Consider the following 18,241-nt stretch of genomic DNA (forward strand, 5'->3'; position numbering starts at 1 on the left):
TTAATTCATGACTATTCAGTTTTGCCTGTGTCCTATTTTAACCGTTTTTCTAACTAAATTCTGAGGTGTTATGTCACATTTAGAAACGTATATTAAAGGGATAGTTCACCGAAAAATGAAAATTCTGTCATCATTTACACACCCTCAGGTTGTTCCAAACCTGTATACATTTTTTTGTTCTGTTGAACACAAAGGAAGATATTTTAAAGAATGTGGGAAACTGAACAGTTCTGGGGCACCATTGATTTCCAAATTTTCTTTTCCCCGAACTGTGGAAGTCAATGGTACCCCAAAGCAGCCTGGTTACAAACTTTCTTCAAAATATCTTCCTTTGTGTTCAGCAGAACAAAGAAATTTGTACAGGTTTAGAACAACTTGAGGGTGAGTAAATGATGACAGAATTTTCATTTTTGGGTCAACTATCCCTTTAAATTGATGCCCGCATGTATGTTTTCTATTGTAACAGTAAAAGTTGAAAGTTCAAACTAAAAAAGTTTAAGTGTTTTTTGTCAAATGCTACTAATCATAATTCATACAATACATGCTATATTAATGTTTAAAATAACCAAACAAAAATGAATGTTACATATTGACTGAATAATGAGTGCAAATGTAGAGTACTTGCATAGTAAATGAAGATTTTACGGTATCACTTGAACTCTCCTGAGAGACGCCGGCCTACATTCTATACTGAGAACCTCTGGAGGCCTACAGGTACAGTGGAACCATCGTACGAGACTCAGGTTTGGTGGGGCTGCAGATCTGTTATGGATCTGATGGCTCATTAAATGAGCCATTTTCAAAGTCCCCTATGAATATGTGCAAATTAAACGGTTACATTCAGGCTATACCCAATGAGACGCAATTCAACTCATTTCACAGTTAGCAGGCTGACATCTGCGCACTATAACCATTGATATTTTTTTTTTTACCATTTATACATATTACCATGCATAAATACAGCACAGATACGGTACTCAACTTTATACACGGTTCAGACTATGCTTCAATACAAAAATATTGAAAAGGCACATGGTTTTCCAAATATTTTCAGTCATATGGTTTAAAATATGGCGAAAAAACAATTTCTATGCTGACCATTTCTACCATTAGATGTCAGCATTGTGCTATTCTGATATATTATGGTGCTACAAAGTGATAAATAATGATTCACAGACAGCAAAATAACACACCTCAGGTTATATTTACATCATAAATAAACCAGTTCAGTTAAAATATCACACACAGTCATAAATCATCATCATCATTACTGTAGAAGAAACCAATTATTTCCACATGAATATAGTGTTTTACTAAGTACCTGTTTACAGTTCCAGCTGGGGCAGTTTTAAAAATAAAAACTGGATCACATTTAAATTGGTTATGTGTAATGCTGACAACATCAAATGCAAAACATTATCTTGGCTGGAGAAGGACTAGTTATTTGTAAGTAAGTGTGTACAACCTGTGGCCACCATGACAGAATTTCACATTAAATTTAGGTGAGCAAATGCACAGCTTTATACCTATATTTTCATTTGTAAATTAACAAATTCCTATGTAAATAGTGTTTATTGCTGAAATGTCTGCACAACAGTATATCTGATTGATTATGTGATTAAGCATTTAAGAATGACCGTCTTCAAAACATACCAAAATACACCAAAATTAATTAACTTAAAATCATACATTTTTGCACGGGTTCAACTTTAAATGTCCTAAGTATACAGTATGAGCAGCAAAACATTTTATACATCAATAAAAAGTTGAAAGAACATCACACTAAGGCATGGGAGTGAAACACCCTACAGTGAAATGACTTATCTACATGAGGAAAGTTGATATGTGGTTTACGATCACAAAATTTGCAATCATATTAAGGGACGTATTAGCAGCTATGTGATTCAGTAATTTAAAACAGCTCACGTATTAAGGTACATCACACTACTAACAGATCTTCTAAAACCAGGTTAGAAAATCTTATTTGGTTTCACAAACTAGTCCGGCAAGAATATGTTCGCAGAAGAGACATAATGGGGGACTGTGTTAGCATTTAAAAAGCACATGGAATGGTAACAGCCAAAATATGGGGAGAAAAGGATTGGAGATCTTGGACGAGAGCAGCCACTGCATATAAAAACACGCTTTACCCGTCTTGGTATGACTATGTCTCTGGCTTATTCACACAGGATATTATGCTATGCTAACCCGCAAACACTTGCGGCTGAAGGGGAGGTGGCAGCCTGTCGTTCTCCACGTTCTCCGCATCGATCGCCGATGCTCGTGATTTGATCTCCAGTGGGTATCGCTCCAGGATCTCCTGCACCTCGCGGGCCACGCTGTCCTGCCACTCTGCCAGTTCGGTCTGCAGGCTCTGCGCCCCCTCCATGACCTGCTGCTGTCTTTTCTCAAGGTTGGATAGGACGCTGAGATTGTGATGGATCTGGCTAAGTGCTGGGTTGACATGGGAGCCACTCTGGAGCCAGGCTGCGGGATCATCTTGCCTTCGAGGGGAAGCCTGACCGGACATGTAGCGCTCAAAGTCCTCAGGGCTGAGATTCAAGGAGTGGGCGTCCAGCTTCTCTATGAAGGCAACGGCACAGCACTGCAGGAAACACGTGATGAAGATGAAATTGAGAAGATACAATGAAAAAGTGCAAAGAAAATACATGAATCCAAAAGACTAGACTAAACAGGAAGGTTTATTCCCAGTTGCCGTCTGACTAATAAGCCTGCAATTTTCAGCAGTAATTACAGTGGCCCCAAACTGTATTTGGACACTTTTGCCACACTTAAAAATATATTAATTTCATGGCATTAGATAACAAAATATCAAACCAAGTGACATATATTTAAAAGAATAAAGTACATGTTTGAACCAAATTATTCCACAAAAAATTACTTTAAGGCCAAATTAGGGCCACATTCAAATTATGTATGGACCCACAAGGTTGGTGAAGTAGTATCCATCCTCTCCTGTCATAAGCCTTGAGGGGTTGCAGAAGCGTGTGATGTACTGAATGTTGGACTGCAGCCGTGGAGGGTTGGCCTTTAACACAATATAGATGAGGGTGGGTAGGAAGTCATCTGCAGAAGCTGGTTCGTTCTTGGTGACCCTGATGGCGTTGAAGATATGCTTGCTGCAACTGGTGATGAAGGCCAGTTTATCCCTGGGCACACGCTTAGAATCCATCTCAATAATATCTGTGGTCGACAGAAGAAGAAAAAAAATGTGTATCCTGATGGAAAACAGCAAATAAAGGAAAAAATAATTCCAAGCTTTGCAGACTCACCTGTGATGGCTTTGACTACACTATCAGAGACCTCTGGGATCTCCTCATCCACAGGAACACACAACATCTGAATGGTTACCCAATGTAAGGCCCTGAAAAACCAGCCATCATTCCATCATTCAAGGAGCTAATCAAGACCGCAGATTTTCAAGAAGAATGGCGTAAAAGCACATACTTTCTTGAAGAATATTTTAACTAACTAAAAACTATTAAAATCATTTTCTTTAATTGAAATAAAGCTGAAATATAAACATAAACATTAGATGTAAAACTTAAACGAAAATTATAAATGTTGCCTTCGTAACTAACTGAAATAAGATAAGTTTAAGCTGAAGAACTAGAATTAGAAACTAAAATATAATTTAAAATATTAATAAATACTATAACAGTATATAAATAAAACTAAAATAACACTGGCTGACCGTATCCTGCGCTGGGTGGCCAGGTCTTTTTTCTCATCATCTGAGGTCTCTGGACAGAAGACGCTCTTGTAGAGTCGAGTCATGATGTATTTTTCCACTTGGTCCATCACCCTGTCCACCTTCTCAGAGGAGCCTGAGGAAAGAGGAACCCACTGAGGTTTACATTTGTAAAGAAAGCATTCATCTGACTTCTGGCAAACTATTTAAAAAACCATGAAAATTTAAAGGGATAGTTCACCCAAAAACGAAAATTTACTCATTTACTCACCTTCAAGTTGTTCTAAACTTGTATGAATTTCTTTCTTCTGCTGAACACAAAATAAGGTATTTTGAAGAATATGGGTAACCAAACTTGATGGACCCCATTGACTTCCATGGTATGGAAAAAAAATAAATACTATGGAAGTCAATAGGGCCCGTCAACTGTTTGGTGACTGACATTCTTCAAAATATCTTCTTTTGTGTTCAGCAGAAGAAAGAAATTCATAGAGGTTTGGAACAACTTGAGGGTGAGTAAATGATGACAGAATTTTCATTTTTTGGTGAAATATCACTAAGTCTAAATATTAATATGGCTCTGAGGAGTGAAGGAAATGGTCCGATCACAGCATTCTACAGAGAACAGCCCCTTTCACTGATATACAGAAAAATCCTTTAGATATACTTGTGTTTTACTAACAAACATGAAATCTGTGATGCTCATCTCCAGTTTGTTACATAACCCTGCTCCCACGTCAGCATGCTGGGACAACAATGAAGTTTCTTAGATGGTTAGCAGAGATGGTGGCTGGGTGTACAGGATTTGCCACAGTGTTGTTATTGTTAGCTAAATCTAAAACTATTTTAAAAATATTTTTGTTAAATAAAATAAATCTGAAATAAAATATAATAAATATTATACAAAAAAAAAAAACTTTACAAACATTAAAAAAAAATTAAATGTTGCCTTGGCAGCTAACTTAAAGAAAAAAAAACATTTAAGTTAAAGTACTAAAATTATTAAAACTGAAATAAAAATCTCTTTCATTCTTATTACAGAAGTAGAAATATTCAAAAATGACAAAAGCTACTACTAAAACAAACTAAAATTAAAAGGAATCTGAAAATATCAAAATAAAAGCCCATTCAAAATATTAATAAATATTATAATAGTATATACAGTATAAAAATACCAAAATAACAATGGTCCCCCCTCCCCCCCTCATTCTCAAAAAACTGTTTCATGCTGCAAAAGAACCATGAAAGGGGTGGCTGACTGCAATTTCAGACATTTTAATGTCCCAGTCTGCCCATATATATATATATATATATATATATAAAAATAACGATGAAGAGGTTTCATTTTGTAAATATTTCCCATTTTCTAAATAATTCTGCCTCCCCCAGTACATACAAAAAATTTAGATAACATCATCTTTCAAATACCATTACAACAAAATATCCGGTCAGTAAGCGAATCAGATTCGGCAGTCATGCAAATGGATTGATTCAGTGAGTAATTCGTTTGAGTGATTCAAACCAGTAACTTGAGACTTTTTGACAGACTCAGCACTGCTAAGTTTCTCTGAAGCATGAATCCTACCTTTAAAATGATTCAAAAGTCGGTCAGACATGCCCTGATAGAAGTCCTGCACACACTCAGACAGTTCTTCAGCACTGAGATCCTGCATGTCAGAATGAATACAAAAAATATGCTTATTGAAATGATTAACAGCTAAAAGTTGATGTGGGCATGTGACCCTGGTTCTGACCTTTTTATTTCCCATGCTCTCTATGAAAGCGCGGCTCTGCTTGTGGATCTCTCTGCCAGGTTTCTGCAAGGTCTTGAGGAACTCCAAGAAGTCTCGTGACACGCGATCGGTCTCAATGCTGGACTGACGGGTAATGGAAGGACTGGGCGTTTTTCCCTCATGGCTCTCTGAGGAACACAAATAAGTGCACAGTATGTTTATAAACAAACTGTATGAACAAAGTGGATATTAAAATAAATCAGCTGAAAATGGAAGTTCAGCAGAGTTCATCACAGAATGTCATGTGAAATTAAGTAATTTCCCATCATTCTACAACAACCAAAGTCCAATGGGTATTCAAGAATCAACAGATTAGTTTCATATTAAAGGCTGAATTACACATGACTTTCTGCTAAGAATAAAGAAAAACCCCACTGAATAAACCAATGTGAAATGTCACATAATATATATATATATTCACAAGTCCAAATCAACTTGTAGCCCATAACGGGAGAGGACAACCTTCTCAGAAGTAGGCCATACTACTGAAATATTGATCTGTTACCATGCCAACACCTTTGACATCATATCAGAGTCAAAGATAGAGTAGCTGAATGAAATGAGAGAGAATTCTAGCATGCTTTAGTTCAAAACTACACAAAGAGATGCTGTTGCACCTGTCTTTCTGACCGCCCCATTGACAGTAATGGAGCGTTAGAAGGATTTCAGCCTGAATGCATGCAGCTCATATATATAACACTGATGCACTGGTTTGTTTTCTGTGATTTGTGCTGGAGGGCTACAGTGATGTGGCACTAATACCCACCTCTCAGCCTCGATACCAGTGCTGCCACCAGATTGACAAGAAAAGAGGAGGACGCATGACAATGAGACAGTGAATAACATGAAAAAAATGGCAGGGTGAATTCAATCATGTCTTTTGATGCACACACAACTAACATAAAGAAATTAACAAATACACAGTATGGATCAGGACAGTATGTCACAAAGAACATCTGAGGGGAACATAAAAACTCAAAAATGTTTGTTGTACTTTGTGAAATACTTTTAGTAAAGACACATTCAGACAGTTACCTCTTCAACACAGAACATCACACAAAAACGGGGTGGTCCACCTCAGAAAAGACAAACACTGCAATCTCCACCCACGTTCCCTTTTCATTACCCCAGATTTTTCTTCAGGCTCTGTCAGTTACCTTCAGTGGGGGAGCCCATCTCCCAGGGTTGGGTAAAAATTCCCTTCAGATCCCTCAGGAGGGTTTCTCCATGGCTCTCCCTCCTGCCCTGCAACTTCTCCTCTTTCTCTTTCTCTCGTTTCTCGCTTTCTTTTTCAGGGGGGACTAAAACACCCAGGGTAGGCAAAGGGAAACGGGCGACACAGAAATGGAGGGGGTGAAATGGGGCGATTAAAAATGCGGGGTTTCAGATGAGAACGTGAAAAAGATGTGGGAGAGGTGGGGCGGAGATCAGACAGCAACGAGATGAAGAAAACAAACTGAGAGATGAAGGGTCGATCACTTGTTGAAAAAAAATCATCTCATAAGAACATGATAGACAAATGATAAAATCATGTGATTGCAAACATAAATGTATCAAATCATGCAAAGATTTATTACACTACTGGTCAAAAGTTTGGGGTCAGTAAGATTTTTTTTTTGAAAGAAACAAATTAATACTTTTATTCAGCAAGGACACATTAAATTCATCATAAGTGACAGTTAAGACATTTATAACGTTACAAAAGATTTCTATTTCAAATAAATGTTTCTTGAGCAGCAAATCAGCATATTAGAATGATTTCTGAAGGATCATGTGACACTGAAAACTGGAGTAATGATGCTGAAAATTCAGCTTTGCCATCACAGGAATAAATTACATTTTAAAATATACTGATATAGAAAACAGTTTTTTGTGAATTGTAGTTTTTCACTATTGCTGATTTTTTTAAAAATCAAACTACTTCTGATTAATTAAAAAAAGTTATAAATCTTACCGACCCCAGACTTTTAAACAGTAGTGTATACTTGACGTTTCAATGATAAAGCCTTTTAGTTACCATCGTTCATATCTATTAAACTAGTTTAAGTTCCAAATTGCCGTTTTGATGTTGCAAGCAGGCAGTTTACAGCTTTATCAGAGAGATGTCATCTAATGACATGGCAAAAACAAAATGGAACTATGTATGATGATGAGGAACGTCATTTGCATATGAAACAGGAATGATTTCCAGAAGGAATCCAGAAGCAAAAGGAAGTGTGATTTTTTTTATTATTATTTTGGGCTCTAAGGGAAAAGTAGCAACTTAAGGGAAAATCTACAGCACTGACTCAGGTCTGTGAAGCTCCACCAGTGATAATATCCAACCAATGATAATATCCCTAAAGCATATTTTATCAAGGGCAAATAATAATTGTGCCTGTGGCAGACGAACAACACCACATCCAATCCACGAGCCACACCAACTGCTCGTCATCAGCTGACTCCTCCTACTGCAAAACAACATTAATCACACTCATATCACTCCGATCCCACCCTCCTCGTACCTTTTTTAGGTGCCGTGCGGGAGGAGGGGCTGAAGAACTTTTTCACGGTGGTGACCTTACGGGTCTTCTCATTGGTTTTCTTCTCTTCGAACTTGGAGAAGGTGGCAAGAGAGGGCTGAGAGTGGGACTGTGGAGGCTGGGTCTGAGAGGAACTGTGACTGCTGACATAAGCTGCCTCCTCTTCTCGTTGCAGCCTGCGACAGGAAGCACATCATTACATTACTCTGTCTGAGTGAACATCATTTCTGCTTTATGAATCTCATGATAACGCTGAATGATTCTTTTACTTAATAATTAATGTGTGAATTTACGAAGCAAAACCACTACAGTTTCATTCCACCTACATGAGAGTTTCATAAGCAACATGTCCAACTTACTTCTCAGCCAGAGCCCAGTCCTCCTGGATCTGTCTCTGCCGGGCTTTCTGGTACTCCTCCCTCCAGCACTTGGAGCACAGGCCCTGCCAGGCAGCATTGCCATAGTAACCGCAGCCTTTCTTACACAGCAGTTCCGATTGGTCCACATGGATCCCCCGTCGCTCCGAACGCTGACTCATCGTGTCCCCTTTGTCTGGGTAAAGAAACAGGTTTGACATTGTGAACTGAATTTGCATATCCTGTCTGCAGTACTTGCTGCAAGACAACAGGAGTCGGATTACATAACGTGCTCTGCAAAGACATGCAACTCGTGCAGAACACATCACAAACGTCAACATTGCTAAAAACGAGACAAGAGGAGTCATTTCAATAATCTGATCATCTGAGCAGAGCTGAAAGTGAAACTAATGTGAATATCAGATATTCAGACTTTGATATTTTCTAAAGGGTAAACATGCGAGTGAAACACATCTTCTGATAATATATATATCACTGATGTCTAAATTAATATATATGTATAATATGTATCACTGATATCTAAATAATGCCAATGAACCCTGATGCCAAATAGCCAATTTAAGCAAATGCATCTCAATTGAAATGAAAAAGTGAGTAGATCAGACCTGTTCGATATAAGCTTTAATGAAATAAACGTTTAAAAATACAGACACTCTGATCAACACTGATGAATTACATCACATACTGACATCGCTCGTTCAATACCGGGGGTTGTAGCTTATTTTTTACTGCTAACTAAACATTTATTAAGTGTATAATGGAGGGTTTACATTTACAATCAATTTAGAAAACATATTGTCCACTGAAAATAACACTGAATGTAATTTAATCCGCCGCAGGCAAACACGTCAAGCTAGCAAAACAGCTACGTGGCTAGAAACAAAAGCAATAACTCACTAGCAGCAAGATATAAGATAAATACGCAATATTCTGACTAAAACTACATTAAACAAAACATTTTCAAAACAAACAGTAAGTTTTCGTGGGGAACGTTAATCTACCGGACAGCGACACTTACCTCGTCAGCGGTCTCTTCTCCGGGTCACAATGACATCATATCTTCGCGACTGGTGTAAGCGTTGTGTGGGCGGGGCTATAGGTGGACTGAGCTCCAAATGTCAACAGTCCCTCAGCGCATACATCAAAGTATTTCATCACCTTTTGTGCTTTTGTTTTCCAAGATGATAAATTAGGCATTATTATAAACGTTTAAAATAAAATAAAAAAAAGCACTTCTTCTAATAAATTGCAAAATATATGGTTTATTATCAGCACAATAAGAGCCAGTACAATAATGCAATTCAAACAGTATTCACCAAATATACAACAGAGAACAAATATGCATCGGTTTAGACTTGAGCAACATAAAGTAAACTGGGCAAAGCCAGTTAGGATTATCAGATGCGTTTTTATCTCGTAGTAAATATTCTGCTGCCAAAACACAGAGAGCTCATGCAACTTCATATGGCCTTCACAGCTCTCACAGCAAACCAATGAGAGAGAGGTTTCAGATGACTAAATTAACAAATACTGCTAAATCATATGCAATTGTTGAGGGTTATGGCAATTAAAAGCATGGACAAAAGCTACTGGCAGCAGAAAATAATTTCATAAAGTGTCAAAGTAGCAAAATAGGCAATCTAACCTGCAATAAGGTGGCTAACAGTCTTTTAGTATAATTTTAAATATATACTTCTTTTGATTCACATTCAGGGCATTTCATTTTCAACGTAGTACATAAACTTATTCTAAAAAATACAGTTTTTGAGAAGGTTTTTATTTATTTATTTACATAAATCAAAAATTGTATTCTTGCCTAGTGGTGTATGGTTATTTTAGAAGGCTTTTTGTGAAGCTTTGGGTGGTTTTAAATACCAGATGAGACCTTTCTATTCTAGTTAAAGTCAGTATCTGTATGATCTGTAGTGCTTATTATTGGCAACATAATATAGATCAGGTCCTACATCTATAAGTGGTTAAACAATTGGGGTAAAATCATTTTAAAATACTGTAGGGGGAAAAGGGTTTCCTTCTTAAGAAATACATCACAAGCAATGACAAACGTCCAATTTCCTAATGTGAGTCCAGTTGATTGATTCTTTGATCCAACACTTAATACATTCATTACATCTGACACAGAAACATATTTGCAGAGATGTCGTAATAATTAGAATAGGAAACACTGTTTCACATAAATTCACTTCCTCTGAGGACAATTCCAGAAAACCCCTTTAAAACTACAACTGGATGGAACAATTCTGGGTTCATTCTAAGTTAAACAATTACTTACAAAAACTAAGGAATCAATAGAGCTGCCCATAAAGGAAATTTCGGGTTGCAAACTGCAGTTTCATGAAGAAACAAAAGAGCAATTGCCACAATAACAGCCATCTTATTCAAAAGCTTGTCATTATTATTTCCACTCATTTTGAATAGGATTCCATGATCTTGCTGGTTCATTGTAACTGTAGACAGCAGCAAACATCACTTGCTCAGACCTTGTGCACTTGGCAAAACACCTCACCTTCACCACCAGGTGATTTTAAACTCATAGATGGGCCTTTTGCAGTAGTAGTGGTTGATGAGGTGTTTGTCACACACGCCGATGCATTGCTGGTCAGCAGAGATGCCACGATCTGCCAGGTCACTCACTATGCAGTGAAGAAGGTCATAAACATCAGCCACTGCCTCCCAGGGCCCAAAGGACACGTCAACCTCACAATGGTGCTCAAACAGCTTGGCCTCACTCTCTGAACGCTCAAACCGCAGCGAATTGAACAGCGGCCTTTCATAAGGGGTGATGGGCATCTCCTCCTTGTACACGCAGATCTTCAGCTTCGCAAAGCGAGCCTTCCGCTGCATGGCACGAAGCTTTGCGATCTCCACAATGCGCTCAAGATTTTCTGGAGCAAAATGAAACAATGTTTAGTCAATTGAAAACAACTTTTTTTATTTATAAGTTTTAGGGGTGTAACAATATATTGCAATATCGCAATATGCAACATGCATTGTGGATAGTGACAATATGTTAATATGGTAATGACCAGGGCCATCCCAAGCATGGGGCGGGGCCAAGTACGAGTTAGAGGAAGAGGACCAATCCAAGCTTATTCAATTTCACCCCTGATGTAATACCAAATATAGCAGTTTAGTGAACAGTATTTTTTGTTAACTGTTTACTGTTTTTCGCCATGAAATAAAAAATAAAAAAAGGTAATTGACTTTTTATCTCACAATTCTGACATTTTTGTCTCAGAATTGCGAGATATAGTCAGAATTGTGAGTTATAAAGTCAAAATTGTGTGATATAAAGTCAGAATTGCGTGATATAAAGTCAGAATTGCGAGTTATAAAGTCAGAATAGCAAGTTATAAACTCACAATTCTGAGAAAAAGTTGCAATTGTTATAACTCGCAATTGTGAGTTTATATCTCACAATTCTGACATTTTTTTCTCAGAATTGCATGATACAGTTAGAATTGCGTGATATAAAGTCAGAATTGTGAGTTATAAAGTCAAAATTGCGTGATATAAAGTCAAAATTGCGAGAAAAAATGTCAGAATTGCGTGATATAAAGGCAGAATTGTGAGTTATGAAGTCAAAATTGCGAGATAAACTCACAATTCTGAGAAAATTGTAATTGTTATAACTCGCAATAGTGAGTTTATATCTCACAATTCTGAGTTTATAACATGCAATTGCGAGAAAAAATAAAATGAGATAAAAAGTCGCAATTACCTTTTTTATTTTTTTATTTAGTGGCGGAAACAAGCTTCCATAGTTTACCATATGTTACGAGTAATAATTTTAAAAAATGACTATTTTAACTCTGGCTTTGTTCAGAGTATCGTGAGAGTACCGTATCGTGAGATCATTATCGTGTATCGAACCGAATTGTGACATGAGTGTATTGTTACACCCCTAATTATTTTTATTTTACCTTTATAATAGGGCAAGAGATCAAGAAAAGCCTGTCGCACTTTCTCTCCGGTAAGTGGCTGCGTGTCTTCCAGGCTTTCCAAAAGAGGCCCGATAGCGTAATACTGAGCTTCTCTGTGCACCGCACGCACACGGTCCCTCTGAGGCAGCTCACCCTCTCGCAAGAAATTCAGAATATCCCTAAAGCCAGAGAAGTGTGTATATATAAGCACTTCTAATAAGCATGCGATTTTAAACTGGATATCGAGCAGTTATTTAAGTAATCCACTGATGAAATAATAAAAACAAAAGCTAAATTTAGATGATCATAATGTTTGCTTTGTATTTTTGGGTTCTAGGCACCAACCATAATCAGATATTTACTAATCTAAACACTAACCCAAAATATGCTCCGTCACGGTCGATGAAATATCGTCCCTCTGCATCCCGGGGAATTTGGTGGCGGCCACTAAACATGGCAGCCAGCATAGTGTCCTCATAACGGCGCAGAGTGGACAGCCGGGTGGTGAAATATGTTCCTCCTACATTTAGGGGGATGACCTCAGGAAACTGTGGGGAGAGAGAAGAAACAGAAATATCCTTTTATATTAGTCTGAATGTACACAAGATCTCAAATTTGGGTAAGAAGGTTTTAATATTTTTGAAAGAAGTCTCCTATGGTCGTCAAGGCTGGATTAAATACAGCTAAAATAATGTGCAATAGTATTACAATTTAAAATTATTTTTATTTTAATAACTTTTAGAATGTAACTTATTCCTGTGATGGCAAAGCTGAATTTTCAGAAGACATTTCTCCAATCTTCAGTGCCACATGATCTCAAGAAACATTATTATCAATGTTGAAAACAGTTGTGCTGCTTAATATTTTTTATTAAAACTGTGCTAATTTTTTTTTAGGATTCTTTTATAAATAGAAAGTTCAAAAGAACAGAGTTTATTTTAAATATAAATTTTGTGTAAGATTATAAATGTCTTTACTTGTTTTAATAAATTCCTTTCAAAAACAGATAGTGTATAACACTAATGAAAGTACGTTAATCGTTTTGCCCCAGGACTGAGACGTATATCTTTAGCATTTTCTGAACTTTTGAAACATTATCCACTAAGTTGAATGCTATTAAATGTTTACATTTTCTTAAAACCCGTTGGCAATGATAAACAAAGGTGTTGGACTAATCATATTACACATCTTGACAGGTCACTCTGGGTTTAACAGCAGTCTGCAAAACACGATTAGTTTAATCCAGCGGATATGATTTGATTGACATGTGACGTGAACCAATCAAAGGCGATGTACACCCGCCCCAATGGGATAACGGACCAATCAGATTGCAGTAATAGGGAAGAACACACGCTCAATACTTCTGTTGCCTATGGAAACGGTTATGATTAAGCGCAAAACGCTGGAAAACTACACAGTTCCTCCAGAGTATTTTTGGAGAAAAAAAAAAAAATCACATTGGGGGAAAAACGCAGATGAACGTAGACATTTTAAAGCTGGATCTATAAATCACACTGCTTTGATCTATAAATCACACAACAAACTACTCTGTGATGATAATAATAGCACATCCTCTTTAAACCTCGGGGACTTACCTCCTCAGGTGCGTCTAAGGTGCGAAGGGTCTTCCCTAGATTAAGATTAGGGACGGGTATGGCTGGTTTGCGATACTCCTCTTCCCCGGTGTCCGCACCCGACATCGCATCTCCCTGTTTATCAGTGTCACTCGCAGCCGAAAACACCACCATCACTCTCGGCTGAGGAGGGACTGTCCGCCCCTCCTGCGCGAACCTCCTCACCCGTGATGTTGCCATTTGGAGCGGAGCTGCTGCGCTAAAGGAAAGCGGAGGCGGTTCTCCGTTTGTTTCGCCTGCTCCATTATGCTGCATGCACACACCACAGCAGGGCTGATAATAGTTTAGATTAAGGCCCACACGCAGACTGTCAGCGATTGTTATGATGTCCAGGTCCGTGTATAGGAGGACGGCAGGGTAGCACAGCACACCCCGCGCGAGAGGTGTGGTCTACAGGCCGATCAGGTGGATGCGAGACTGCTTGTGTGTTCGGTAAAGCACGTACGCAAATTGCGTAGGTGACAGAGCACGGTTGGAATGTTTTTGGCTGTGTACTCCGCTACAGGCGTAAACATAAATAGAGATTTACAGACATGCGTAACTTGTGTACACGTAGTTAATCAGTCATCACTTTTATGTAGGGCAGAGTTGAAATTAGTTTATATATATATATATATATATATATATATATATATATATATATACATATATATAGTTTTAGTATTTATCCATCACGCTCTTTAAGGTCACAAAACTCTGGACTTTTGGTAGTACCTAGGTTATTCAAGTCCACTAAAGGAGGGAGAGCGTTTCGCATTTGGCTCCTAAACTCTGGAAGCCTTCATGATGATGTTCGGGGCTCAGAGACATTATCCCAGTTTAAAGGGATAGTTCACCCAAAAATAAAAATTCTGTCATTAATTATTCACCCTCACCTCATTCCAAACCCATAAGACTTGCGTTCATCTTTGGAACACAAATTAAGATCTTTTTGATGAAATTTGAGAGCTTTCTGTCACTCCAGAAAGCTGCTACCACTTTGAAGCTCATAAAGAGATTGTAAAACTAATCCATATGAATTCAGCAGTTTAGTCCAAATTTTCTGAAGAGACTCGATCGCTTTATATGATGAACAGATTTAATTTAGGCCTTTATTCACATATAATACTTATAATTACTTAATAATTACTTCAATGAGCTCATTGTTTCTGCCTAAAATTAATACATGATGTTAACTAACTGCATGATTTGTATATGTACATTTCTGAAATACATTACTTGGACACAGTCAGCTGTAATAACAGATCACTTTAAATTGTAATGTGAACACATGCATTTTCTGTAAAGCTGCTTTGAAGCGATATGTATTGTGAAAATCGCTATACAAATAAATATGAATGGAATTTAGGAAGCAGTGCATTACCAGGATAAATTAAGTGATTATGTAGCCTATGTGTCCACCAATACATTTAATAACATTTATGCTGAATAAAATTTTATTTGGGCCCTTAATTTAAATTTTACTCATTTAAATTACTTTGATTTATTGGACTAGTCATTCTGTCATGTCCACAGAGCAGCTGAAATAACTGTATTTTCAGTACAATTAAATGTCTATGGTTACATTATCTAAAAACACATTTTAGTGATTTAAAGTAATTATAGGCTATACTGATAGTTTGTCCACTGAGTTACTGTCCACTTTATGTCCTGATACTTTGACCTATAGCCTAGTACTTAAATAAATAAATAAATAAATAAAAATGCATGAATGAATAACAAAAACTGTTTCATTTTTAAAACTGAATTGTAGCAATGACCTGAATATACAGTCTATGTACAGACCATTACGTAACAACAACCTGAACGCCGCACCAATCTCTTACAAGGAAATTTTCTTCTCGCACGGCATTGGCCAAAGTTTACTCAACCTGCAAAGAAGGGCGATTCTAATTGGTCACTTTGCTGTTCACGGAAACAGATGACGGTTGGTTTAGGTGATATCTGTGCAATGGCGGAGGTCACACAGCGTATCGGGAGAGAAGCTTACAAGCTTTTAAAACCACAAAATCTCCCGCTTTTGGATAAAAACTGTAAAGCCGTCTCACAGGCAGCTTATGTTGCAGCTTTAACAAATTCAATACAGCTCTGTGAGATTCCTAATGGCCGTGTCAGAGCTGCTAAAGGACTGTGTGAAACGAGCCCGGCAGGTCTGGAGACTGCAAAAGGGAATGTAAATAGACTCTTTACCCGCTTCACGGCTGCTGATGGAGATGCACACAACTTGAAAGTGCCGTTGGACTGCCGTTCTGGAAATATTAGTAAATGGAATGACTGCCGTGGATTGACGTCTAAGGCATCTCCAGTGCACGTGCCGTCCTGGAAGAGCTTGTGTTGGGGAATACATGGAAAACTCCATAAAAAGACTCTCTATAGACTTGCAAATGCTCAGTTTATGTCTTTCACTAGAGCTTACAGTGGCACACAGAATAACGGCGGTCCAGCTGAGCCACTATACAAATCAAAGTCTGCATATTATGACATTTTGGGAGTGTCTCCATCAGCCACCCATGCACAAATCAAGACTGCTTACTATAAGCAGTCCTTCATATATCACCCAGACAAGAACGCAGGGAGCGAGGAGGCCACGTTCAGGTTCTCTCAGATCAGTGAGTCTTACCACGTCCTGGGTAATAAAGCTCTGAGGAGGAAATACGATCGAGGGATCCTGAGTCAAGCAGACCTGCTGGGATCCAGCAAACCCACTAGCAAAGAGAGTTCAGCATCAGGACAGCAGACCAGAGCCCGACACTCCCCCTCTGTTGGATCCGCCCAGCAGAAGATCTTCGACTTTGATACCTTCATCAGATCACACTATGGAGAACAGCTTCAGAGAGAGAAGCAGCTCCGGCAGCGTAGAGAAGAGATTCTCAGGAAGGAGAAGGAGAACTATGAGGATGTGAAACTGGGCAGGTTGAAGGAGTTCACTGTGGGGTTAATGCTGGCTATGGCAATCGCCATCTTACTTAGCCTAAAGTCTAGCAAGTGATTAAGATACAGGGATACTTGAAGCATATCTCTCATATTTTAACAACCAACACGCAAATATATGGTACTGATATTTCATTTTTACTTTTTTTTTTTTTTTTTTTTTCATATGGGCAGTTGCATCAACCCCCTTAAAGTTAATACATTGGCAAGATACCCATTAAAAATATAAATGTTTTTTTGCAAACAAACAAAATACCATTGTTACTACTACAAAAAAGCATATGTAGATTTCAGATGCAAAAGCCTCCAAGTGGCATCTGAAAATCTCTTCTAAAATGAGCATTTTTATCAAGCTCGTATATTTATGTTCAGTTATTTCATGCTAATGGCAATGAAAATGACCTATTAAATTGAAATTACTGAACATAAACATACGAGCTTGATAAAAATGCTAATTTTAAAAGATTTTCAGATGGCTTTTGCCTCTAAAGTCTTCATATCTAGATATGATAATGATATATTTTCCCCAATGTTATTGTACTTAAAATAACCATGGTGTTTTGGTGGATAAGACAATTAAAAATGGTTTCTGTGTAATAATGGGTGCCATTTTAGCTATAATTGTGCTCTACCTCATCTGTTAAACTGTATTCAAAATGTAAGGATTAAATGAACCTTGAAACTGCTAGTAAACACTTACAGCATTATTTTGCACAAAGGCCCTTGGTAAAAACTGACCTGGGTTTATTAATGTCTGGCTTCACTTCACCTGAGCTACTTATTTAAATTTTAAGATAAATGACAACTATTGTGTTCAAAATAAATGTTTGTGACTCGACAATGAAAGTGTAACATTCACTTGGAAGAATGATGGAAATGTTCTGGGGTTGTGATTGGCTAATTGTTAAGGATGTGCTATACAAACTGCAGGTTCAATCTCAAATTGGGATGAATCTGGAAATGGAGATTTGTTGAAATTACAACAATGCAATTTAAGTGTGCCTTCTGGTTATTTCAATATATGGAGGAGTATGTATTCTGTGGATGTATAGATAAGAAAATAAATTATTCAAAATATTTCAGCAACTTTGTCTTCTGTCATTGATTGTGTGGAAGTGTGGTATTTCTAGTAGTAAATGTTTATTTTAGAGTCTTTTTTTGTGTTGTAGTTTCATTTGGGTGTTAAAAAACATGTCCCCATAATAGATATACATGTGCACACACACATTATATATATATATATATATATATATATATATATATATATATAACTTGTAGTCATAAAACATTTAGACATGTAAATGATGCTTTGGGCTGCTTGAACATGGCTT

At 37.5% G+C, this 18,241-nt stretch overlaps 3 protein-coding genes across 4 annotated transcripts; 1 reads left to right on the forward strand and 2 right to left on the reverse strand.

Moving 5' to 3' along the window:
• Positions 1-1,185: 1,185 nt before the first annotated feature.
• rabgef1 (RAB guanine nucleotide exchange factor (GEF) 1) lies at positions 1,186-9,543 on the reverse strand. 2 transcript variants are annotated; one of them, XM_051907873.1, is made up of 10 exons: positions 9,423-9,543; positions 8,387-8,579; positions 8,010-8,203; positions 6,663-6,806; positions 5,467-5,633; positions 5,298-5,379; positions 3,716-3,848; positions 3,294-3,385; positions 2,948-3,204; positions 1,186-2,605 (listed from the first exon to the last, which is right to left on the reverse strand). In XM_051907873.1, exons 2-10 carry the CDS (start codon positions 8,563-8,565, stop codon positions 2,204-2,206), a joined length of 1,650 nt encoding a protein of 549 aa, XP_051763833.1. In that variant the 5' UTR covers positions 8,566-8,579; positions 9,423-9,543; the 3' UTR covers positions 1,186-2,203. The 2 variants fall into 2 exon arrangements, with proteins under 2 accessions (XP_051763833.1, XP_051763834.1); XM_051907874.1 differs by lacking the exon at positions 6,663-6,806 and having other exon boundaries at positions 9,423-9,542.
• A 103-nt stretch (positions 9,544-9,646) lies between these two features.
• kctd7 (potassium channel tetramerization domain containing 7) lies at positions 9,647-14,374 on the reverse strand. The gene is made up of 4 exons (XM_051907889.1): positions 13,941-14,374; positions 12,724-12,893; positions 12,346-12,524; positions 9,647-11,307 (listed from the first exon to the last, which is right to left on the reverse strand). The coding sequence occupies exons 1-4, from the start codon at positions 14,232-14,234 to the stop codon at positions 10,931-10,933; spliced, it is 1,020 nt and encodes a 339-aa protein (XP_051763849.1). The 5' UTR covers positions 14,235-14,374; the 3' UTR covers positions 9,647-10,930.
• Positions 14,375-14,628: 254 nt separating this feature from the next.
• LOC127520092 (uncharacterized) lies at positions 14,629-17,992 on the forward strand. The gene has a single exon (XM_051907888.1). It carries the CDS (start codon positions 15,901-15,903, stop codon positions 16,966-16,968), a length of 1,068 nt encoding a protein of 355 aa, XP_051763848.1. The 5' UTR covers positions 14,629-15,900; the 3' UTR covers positions 16,969-17,992.
• Positions 17,993-18,241: the final 249 nt, after the last annotated feature.

Source organism: Ctenopharyngodon idella, chromosome 10 (genome assembly GCF_019924925.1).
Source record: "Ctenopharyngodon idella isolate HZGC_01 chromosome 10, HZGC01, whole genome shotgun sequence".
Classification (NCBI taxonomy): domain Eukaryota; kingdom Metazoa; phylum Chordata; class Actinopteri; order Cypriniformes; family Xenocyprididae; genus Ctenopharyngodon; species Ctenopharyngodon idella.

Bases quoted from the DNA above. Each gene is read 5' to 3' on its own strand.
- rabgef1 (XM_051907873.1), bottom strand. From the start codon at position 8,565: ATGAGTCAGCGTTCGGAGCGACGGGGGATCCATGTGGACCAATCGGAA. The intron at 5,634-6,662 runs GTAACTGACAGA...TGTGTTCCTCAG, and splicing joins GATGGGCTCCCCCACTGAAG to AGAGCCATGAGGGAAAAACG. The intron at 3,849-5,297 runs GTAGGATTCATG...CTCTTTCCTCAG, and splicing joins ACTTTTGAATCATTTTAAAG to GCTCCTCTGAGAAGGTGGAC.
- kctd7 (XM_051907889.1), bottom strand. From the start codon at position 14,234: ATGCAGCATAATGGAGCAGGCGAAACAAACGGAGAACCGCCTCCGCTT. The intron at 12,525-12,723 runs GTTAGTGTTTAG...CTCTGGCTTTAG, and splicing joins CGTGACGGAGCATATTTTGG to GGATATTCTGAATTTCTTGC. The intron at 11,308-12,345 runs GTAAAATAAAAA...ATTTTGCTCCAG, and splicing joins TCTCTTGCCCTATTATAAAG to AAAATCTTGAGCGCATTGTG.
- LOC127520092 (XM_051907888.1), top strand. From the start codon at position 15,901: ATGACGGTTGGTTTAGGTGATATCTGTGCAATGGCGGAGGTCACACAG.